The 9,310-nt window shown below is 59.8% G+C and overlaps 1 protein-coding gene across 1 annotated transcript; it reads right to left on the bottom strand.

Moving 5' to 3' along the window:
• Nucleotides 1-2,075: 2,075 nt before the first annotated feature.
• LOC133343548 (secreted frizzled-related protein 5-like) lies at nt 2,076-7,107 on the bottom strand. Its single transcript, XM_061553227.1, has 3 exons — nt 6,083-7,107; nt 5,358-5,435; nt 2,076-3,357 (listed from the first exon to the last, which is right to left on the bottom strand). Exons 1-3 carry the CDS (start codon nt 6,699-6,701, stop codon nt 3,023-3,025), a joined length of 1,032 nt encoding a protein of 343 aa, XP_061409211.1. The 5' UTR covers nt 6,702-7,107; the 3' UTR covers nt 2,076-3,022.
• Between the last annotated feature and the right edge of the window lie 2,203 nt (nt 7,108-9,310).

Raw genomic sequence — 9,310 nt, 5'->3', positions numbered from 1 at the left:
ACTTCCAATAATGGGTGATTGGCTGTCACTGGGGTCATCTCTCACCTGAGTCTCCCCCCACCCTTAATCTCCCACCTGAGTCTCCCACCTGTGTCTCCTCTCTCCCCACGGCTTGCTGATTTCCTGTCCCGTGAAGCCACCGAGGCGGCGGCTTTGAAGCGCCGAGGCTGAAGTCTCGGTCTCGCCAGGATCGTAAAACAGCGGCTGGAGTTTATTTTCTTTATTCCGCTGTTTTCATGATCGCCAGAAGAAGAACAAAAAACGGGTTGCGGAATTTGCGTTAAAACACCGCGCAGTTTCCGTGCTGGAGAGCTCGTCCCCGTGACCCTGCAGCACCTGCCCTCCACTCGCCCCGACGCACCTGTGCGCCCCTATCCGCATACCCCCCCCTCCTCCTGCTCCCCCCCCTCCTGCAGCTCCCTCGCCTCCTCTAGGACCCCACAGCCATCCATTGATTTCTCCACCCTTGTTGAGAACTCGGTATACCCACTGTTTCGTCTCAACCATACTGTTGAACCACCTCACTGCAGGTCCCACCAACACACTCACCCACCCACTCATGCGCACACTTATTCACGCACTCATCCGCTTCTCTCTTGTTCGTCCATCATAGTTGATGATGACCATGGCACGTTTGTCATTTTGTTGGGCTTACTCACCCAGTCACCCACCCATGCACTCACCACCCTGCCAGGTCACCTCACTCTACCCTTTGCCTCTTCTTCGCACTGCTCCGCTTTAGAATTCGCTTCAATTTGGAATTCCCTCCCATCGTCGTCTCTTTACCGCAGCTCTTACAATAATAATGTCGCTCTATTACAGACACTTGTTACACTGTTATCTCCTATAACTCTGATAAAGGGTGCCGTCTATGGCTGGCCGCTTACGATTTTGGATTTTGGGACTGTGCCCAACTCAAACCTCAGAATCTCGTCTCTCTGGGTGAAGGGTTCCTCCTCGGGACTCCGTCAAGGTGAGAGCCGTGACTCCAACTGAGCAGTGCCGCTCTCTGGCGCTGCCTATAAAGGGCCGGAACGTCATCAGCCTGGATTCACGCAACGCCTGACTCTGCTGATGCGACACTAAATGTCGAAACCAGTCCACAGTTTGTGTTGAACCAACGCTGCTGTAACGATACACTTCCAGGCCGTGTGGCTGATGGGATGTGTCAACGCAGACGGCTGTGTGAAGGAGGCGCATCGTCTGCGTGTTCATGTTGCTATATTCTCCACCACGACGCTCATGATTGTGTGCCGATGAATGCGGGAGTGGTTCTTGGTCTGCGTGAACCCTGCGTCGGATCCGTGGTCCCGAGTTCCTGTTCCCTGGGTACTTGGCATCTGTCTGCTGCTGACGGTACGGGAGAGGAGGGGCGGCAGGCCTGCCCCTGTGTTTGTTTAGGGGAGCGCCACGGTGGCTGGGAGATGTTAACTACCTCGCCTGCTATACAGGAGGTCGTGGGTTCGATCCCGAACCTGACGCCTGCTATTTTGACTTTTTCGCTGAGAAACATGCGTTTGGAGTAATTGGCGCCGATACATTTCCACGCGATACGCCGCTTCGTTAAGCTATCATTTGTGGCCAGGTCGCTTCTGAAAATGACTCAGTGGGCCTTACCTGGCAAAACAATTATAGTTAGGGAGTCGCTGCAGGAGGGAAAGAAGATGTATCTTTTATTTCAGGGATCAAATTTACTCAGCAGCAGCATCAGCAGCTGCATGTGACTCCGCTCTCCTGCACTGCTGCTTCTTCTGATGCTGCTGCTGTTGCACCTGATTGGGCTGTTCTACTTCTACTGCTGCCTCCAGACATCAACATCCCGTTGTCGTCTGCCGTCCACAGGTGACGGCGATGAGGACCGCGGAGAGTTGGGGCGCAGGAGTGGGGAAGAGCAAGGAGAGTGGGGGTGATGGAGGAGAGTGGGGAGGACGAAGAAGAGTGGTGAGGATGGAGGAGCGGGGGAGGGGGCAGCGGGAAGGAGGTAGCGGCTAGAGTGGAATGCGTTCGTTGTGTTGTGAGAGCTGAGGCACGACTGGGCACAGCAAGGGTGTGTGGAGAAGAGTAGGAGGAGAGGAAGCAGGAGCAGCTGGGGGAAGGAGGGGATCAGGGAGACGCGCGGAGTCGAGGAGACAGCCCCGACACGGATAAAACGGCTACATCTCAACTACACACGCGCGCGTGGGAGTCGGGGAGGGAGAGCGGGGAGAGCGGGGAGGAGGAGGGAGGGAGAGAGAGCTACTCCAGCCCGGCCTCATTAAATCAGCTGAGCTTGGCGTGAGGGAGACCCGTCGCGGGGTCGGGCCGGGGATAACGAGGCGTGATTACGGGACGCGACCGGCGGAGCCCGCGGGACAGCGGGAGTCGCGCGCGCCCGCCACCCCCTTCCCCTCCCTCTAGCCCCCCCTCCTCCTCCTCCTCTCCCCCTCCCGCCGCAGGGCTCCACGATGCACGTGTAGAGACGAGGCCTGGTGGAGTGGCTCTCCCTGGGGGGCGTCTGTCTCGCTGGTTATGGACGAAGTGCTGTGCTGGTCGCGGGGCACTCCAAACGCCGCGTTTATCGTGGTTTTGCCGAATTAAGATGGAGAGGAAAAAAACCCACACGAATTTAGTGCGATGGGTTTGTCTGCAGTCGTCCGTGGTGACCTCGCCACGACTGAGAACCCGCATTACTCACGGGCGGCCGGAACCCGGCATCCGCGGTGCCGGCTCAGGGGATTCGTCACGACCATGTCAGAAATACTGAGCCGCCGGGGGTCAACCTATTGTGGGGACCTCTCACTGGGACCCTGACCAATGTCTGTAAACAAAGGCGTGCGCACGGGTGACGATAGTGAAGCTCGAGTCGCGTGCAATCAAATTTATTCTGCGTTCTGCAGATCAAGCAACACGATCCATAGATCAGAAGCACCGCGAGACACAATCGGCAAGAGACGTCACGCACCGACCGTGCTACTAAATGTCCACGGCTTGGCCGTGACTGCAGAGGCACCCACAGCGGAGGTCGTGCCATCGGGGTCCTCCTTCAGAGCGCCGAGTGGAGCGCGGGACACGCGTGTCCCTTGAGACGGCGCAGCGCGGCGCGCGCGGCCCCGCCGCCACCGCCGTCGAGGCGGAAGGCGGCCGTGAGCAAGAGGCGCGGCCCCGCGCGGCGACCCATGACGAGGAGGGGAGCGGCCCCGCGAGGCCCGTCGAGCTGCGGGCACGAGCAGCGCGCCCCGTTCTTCAGCGTCAGTACGAGGCGCCGCAGGTCCCGGGGCCGCAGGGGCCCCGCGCGCAGGATCCGTCGCCTCTTGCGGCTCCCGATGACGCGGCGGTCCCGCTCGGTGCGACGGACCTCCTTGATGCGCATTCTCAGGGCTGTAGGTACGGGAGGGCACGGCAGGTGGGGGCAGGTCAATGCCAGTACGAGGGGGCACGTGCGCGCACGGCAGGTCATGGGTGGTCACCGGAAGTCGTGGGCTCAGGGGAATCGCAAATGTAAGGAATGCCATGGACGAACTCCCAAGGAGATCACATCGCAGGTGGGCACAGGACGTGGGAGGTAACGAAGATCTTTCGAGGTCAGAGACCATCACTAAAAGCCATGGCGGTCACGAAAGGTCATGGACGGGCACGGGAAGTCGCAAGCAGCCACAGGTGGTCGTGGGGGAGGGGCGAAGGAGTCTTGGTGGCTGGAAGCGTCTTCATGGCGGCATTTGAAAAAGGCGTTGTGGAAACCCACACGATAACAATGAGAATGATGATTCTAACGATGGTGATGCTTACCCTAAATATGTAAATGCTTATTTAATTTGACCCTCAAATGTCTCCGGGACATACTGAGTGGGCAGAGAATCTCATTGACCTCCTTGCTCCCTGTTAAAGCGAAGGAGTGAGGGAACCAGAGACCCGTCTACCCCCCCTCCTCATCTCCCTCCGCCCTCCCCTAAACCCGGGCACACCCCCCAGGCACAAAGCCGCGTCTCTCTCCCTCGTGCCACTCTCTGCGCTTCCTGGGATCGAGGTGATGGAGTCGCGGCCTCCTCCGCGTGCCGGAGCCGAGGGCCTCTGTGCGGCAACAGCGGGGCCTTTGTCAGAGACAACTCCAGCGGGGCCTTTGTCAGAGACAACTCCAGCGGGGCCTTTGTCAGAGACAACTCCAGCAGAGGAGGGGAGGGGGACGGGGGGGGGGGTCTCCCCCCGCGAGGAGGGGGAGGAGCGGCGCAGCCGAGGAACTATCTCACGCAGAGAGACGCATGGTGCAAATTCTAATTAACTTATAGAAGGACCAGATAACTCAAGTGTAGCACAGGTGCGTCTATCCTTGTAGTTGTACAACCTTAACATCAGTACGGTAGTTTAGAAGATTCGGGCCCACACAGGGCGAGTTGGTTTCATCCTCTGTGCCAGACGAAAGTTATGCGTCGCTATTACTCTCGTGCCGATCGTTTACGAAATAACCACCAGAATCGGCGAAGTCGCGGGGCCTCCACACCCGTCCGGTGTGACGCTAAAGCCAATACAAAGCGGCTGATGCGCGACTGCTCCTCTCGGAAATTCTTCACGAGTCTCAAGATTCTTATTCTCGAGGGTCCTGCATTGGCATGTTTGGTAAAATGAATGGTTGGCTTCGTTTAAAGAGGGCACTGAATTCCAAAGTAAAAAAAAAATCACCACGCACACGACAGGAACGCACGAACCCACGTGTTGTGCCGAACACCTTACAGCCCAGCGCGTGCGGCAGTTTCACAAGTCTCTGCGTGATCCACTAACCCTGAGCTTCGAAAGATCCGTTTCAGAGGCGCGTGACATTGCATCCGAAGGCCCAATCATCGCTCTCATTTCCGACAGCGACTTCCAGCCTTCCATCGTCGCAGCAGAACGCCCCATAGCCACCCCTCTCATCCCATTATCGCCACATTCCCTAGCGCATCTCCCTCTGCCCATCTCCTGCTGTGCGATTCGGGAGTTCGAGAACAACGACTTGAGGGAGGAGGGGCGGGGGGTGTCGAGGCGCGGGGATTAATCAGAATCAGTCTCTTTTTCACACGTGTCCAGTAAGGGGCGGGTCCGAACCTCACAACAACAAACAAAGCAACGACACAATAGGCGTGTTAAGTTAGGAAAGGTAAACAAATCACTGTAAAAAACAACAAATATATATACTTTTTTAAAATTCTTACCAGATAAAGCCAACTGAGCTATTAGAGTGTTTTTTCAGAAGCGACCTGGCCTCAAATCATAGCTCAACGAAGTGGCTCATCATGTGGACATGTATAGCAGCAGAATAATCTAAATGCATGTTTCTAAATGTGGATGGAAAAACCGGAGGACCCAGGAGGACCCAGAGTCCGCGTGCTGCTCCGCGTTCGTCTCACCGAACTCGCTGGCGCAGTACAGATCCGCGATGGTGTCGGTCAGGACGTCGCTCTCACACTGCGGGCAGAGCTCGGAGGCTGAGGGGAGGAGGCACGGGATCCGAGTGAGGCGGGGGGGGGCATGAGGGCACGGTAGTTAGGGGCCATGGGGGAACAAGGGGGGCAAAGGGTAGCGTCACTGTCACTCGAGATCTTGGGGCGATGTCTCCGTGGTGAGGGAGCGCGTCACCACACGGGACCCCTGACCCCGTCTCTGGCCCCCGTCCGCGCTGTGCCCCTCCGAAATATCTGACCCCCGTGTCCCTGTCCCCATCTCTGTTCCCACGCGTACCCGTGGGCGAGTCCACGTGGCTGTGCGTGTGCCCGTTCCTCGTAGCCCAGTGGCTGTGCGAGCGTGCTGCGCGACAAACCCGGCGGCCCGACGTCAATTTAAGATCACGGATAACGTCACCTACGAGTGTAATCAGAATTATTCATGGGCCTGTCCAATGTCGACTAAGCCTTAGAAGAGTACCCGATTCGGTGTGGGAAGTGGTGCTGGCTACACAAGCTCCTCGTGCTCTGTTCTCGCCTTATGAGTCGCTCGCTAACAGCGCGTGTACTCACTCATGTGTCCAATGTGTGCGCGTGTACCCGTCTGCCCTATAGCCCTATAGCCCTGCACCTGTCAGTATACCCTCGGCTCTCCCCGCGTCCCCTTTGTGCGCCCATGCCGCGCCTCCTACCCGGCTGCGCCGCGTGTTGCCCGCCCTTGGACTGGAACTGGAGGCCGATGCAGAGGTCTCGATCGAGCGGGAATCTCTCGCAGCGCAACATCTCGGGCCACGGGAAGCCGAACGCGTCCATGAGCGGAGCGCACGCGGCGCGCACGGACGCGCAGAGCGCGCGGCACGGCGCCACGGGCCGCGCCAGGCACACGGGCGCGAAGAGCGCGCAGAGCAGCAGCCGCGCGTCCGGATGGCAGCGCCGAGCCAACAGTGGGACCCACGCTCCCGCCTGCTGCAGCACCTCGCCCATGCTGTCGTGGTCCAGCAGGTTGGGGAGGCGCATCGACGCGTAGCCGATGCCGTGGCACAGCCGTAGCTCGGGAGGGATGGGCACGCACGCCGGCCGCCGCGGGTGGAAGGCCGGACCCCACGTCCATCCTCCAGGGCCCGCGGAGATCTCGGAGTCCTCGGCCTGCGCGTCGCCCTGCCAGCTGTACGCGTACTCGTAGACGTCGTCCGCTGGAGCGGCGGGCAGCGGCAGGGCAGCGTGTGTGCAGCGGGAGGGCAGCAGCAGCAGGAAAAACGACACCACCGCGTCCCGGAGCAGGGCCCCGGGAGGGCCCCGTGCGCGCCTCATGGAGGGAGCAGGGACCCAGGCGAAGGGCACTCCTCGTGTAGGGGCGCTCCTGGCTGGTTCCCTATGCACGGGATTGGTGCTGAGTTGAAGAGCCAGCCCAGAGCCTCACTTCCCCCGTGAGTCTCAGATCCTCGTTTCGTTTCTGACTTAGCGAATTCGGACTCACAAAGGTCTCAAAATGTAGACTCTGTAAGACGCCTCCCAGGCACAAAGCGACACACATCGACAGTGGATGTCCTTGCCCTGCACTTTGATCCTCCGCACAGAGATGCCTGCTGTATGTGCGTCTCTACCGTTGTCAGCGAATATATATATATATATATCTCTGATTCTATCGGTGTGTGTGTGAGTGAGTATGTCTGTGAGTCTGCCTTATCGTCTGTGAGCTCGCCGTGGAGTCGGTGTCCCTGGGCCCCTGGGCGCTCCGCCCCGGGTCTCGAGACTCCGCTTTATTGAGTCGCGCCTGGTCCGGGGCGGGGGAAGAGGGTGCGGGAACACGGCCAATCGAGGAACAGGACCCAGCTCTGACGAAGCGACTCTCGCCGTTGGTCCCCCATGCACCTGACCCCGCCTGGCCCCTGGGCGGGGGGACCCGGCTCCGTGGACTCCCGCGCCTCCCCGTTGCCCCCCGTCCCTCTCCAACACCGCGCCTACCCACGCGCCCGCCTACAGAATGTTCACGATCCTGGCTGCCCCCGTGTCTATCTTTCCTGTGACGTTGCTGTTCCATGCATGCCCTGCTGTGCCTACCGCCGACGCTGCATCCCCACGACTTTAATTGTGGTCGACACAGGTGACGACACAGGTGACCCAACGGTGCTGTCAGGCGCAGTTGCTGGACCGAGCTGCTCGTGCCCCTTGTCTCGGACAGGCGACAGGCACCGGGCAGGTTACAAATGGTGGACAGGGGCACGTGTGACAAGTAACATGTGACCTGTGACAAGTGACAGGTCTTGTGTGATGGGTGACGCGTGGGCTGTGACGTCTAAGTGACATGATGACAGTTTCGATATTACGGGTCACGTGTGCCGGGAAGCATGTTTAGCCTGACATATTACAGATGTCACGTGATATGCGACATATGAAAGGCGGTGTGCACCAAGTCACGTGCAAGAGCTGACCTGTCACAGGCGACACGTGTGGCGACAGGTGACAGGGCGGGTGTCGTCACTCCAGGCTTCACGGTACAGCCGAGGACTTTCCCGACGCGCACGAGTTTACCAATCAACAGGCGCGGGTGGTGGTTCATGCAGACCACTGGAAAACAAGGGGGGGGGGGATGAGTGATTCCACTCTCCCGCTGCTCCATCGCGCCCCCTCCCCTACCAAACACGTGTCCGCGCCGCGGGTAATTAGCGCTAATTGGGAGCAGTCATGAACGCGGTCGCGTTCAACCCGCGCCTGTGCGACGTGGCTCGCGCGCTTTCACCTCCATTATCTCGGCTTTCTGCTCCGCTTAGTGTGAGATCGTTAGCGCTAATTAGGCAATAATAGCTTTGTTTAAAACGCCACGCGCTCGATTGTTGCTCCAAACTGCGGCGCGGGGGAAGGGAGATCGCAGCCTCATCTCGGCCCAATTAAGCCCCTCGCCATCCCTCCGCCCCGCGACGGTGGCGGCGGAAACGGGAGCAGCGGGGAGATGCGCAGGAGAAACACATCCACCACTCCACGGCATCCTCCAATCCTCTCCTCGGGGCCCAGGTGAGAAAGTCCCAACCCCCCACCACCCGAAAGCTCTGGGGAGCCGGAGTGGTGTGGGGACCGTGCATGGGCAGGGAATTCTCCTCGAGTTCTCACAACATGCTTCAGTGGGCTGCGAAGATTCGTGAAGACTCACGAAGCCCCCTATGAAGACGCGTGAAGCTCCGTGCCTGCGCGCTGAGTCCGTGGGTCCAGGGGCCCAGGGGTCCAGGGGTCCCGTGTTTGTCCGCGGGGGAGGGGGCTGCGTGTGATTAATGGAGCCGCGCCGCAGTATAAGGTCGCGACCCCCCCCCACCCGCGTCGCTAAAAGTACAAAGTGTGAGAGTGTTTGAATTGGCTGCTGTGCGCGATAAGCGAGAGGCGTTTAATGTCCCGTATCGCGGTTCTTGGTGAATCATTCATCGCGCCGCAAAGCCCCCCCGAGAACCGCACCCCGCACAGATAGGGAAGGGGGTAGGGGGTGAGGGAGGGGTGGATGGGAGGGGAGGTGGGTCCCCCCCCCCCCTACGAAGCCCTTCGCGTTGAGGAGGAGGAGGGGGGGGTTACTTCCCCCACCGCGACCGTATCCGTTTTGAATCGGTGAGCGTAGGAGACTCGCGCAGCTCGACCTCCCCACCACCAGTGCAGCTTTGCGCGATATCGGGCGCGTTCCACATGCCACACGGAACAACGCCTGGTGAGGTTGAAGAGTGGTGGTGGGGGGTAGCGGGGGGAGTGTGGGGAGTGGGGTGGGGGGGAATTCCCCCACTGTCCGATGTCTCCACGTGCGGCATGAGCAGCAGCAGTGGCAGCACCGCTCCCCATCGCTCCAAAACTAAAGCCACGAATCCAGGACCTGGGGCCGCCACGGGGCCGCCAGCGACGCGCGGGGCTCGAGCAGCGTCGCACTGCCCCCACCAATTGTTTTT

This window comes from Lethenteron reissneri, chromosome 17 (assembly GCF_015708825.2).
Source record: "Lethenteron reissneri isolate LAM-NWPU_2019-01 chromosome 17, ASM1570882v1, whole genome shotgun sequence".
Classification (NCBI taxonomy): Eukaryota; Metazoa; Chordata; class Hyperoartia; order Petromyzontiformes; family Petromyzontidae; genus Lethenteron; species Lethenteron reissneri.
The sequence above is the reverse complement of the archived record's forward strand: the minus strand, read 5'-3'. Positions and strand labels throughout refer to the sequence as shown.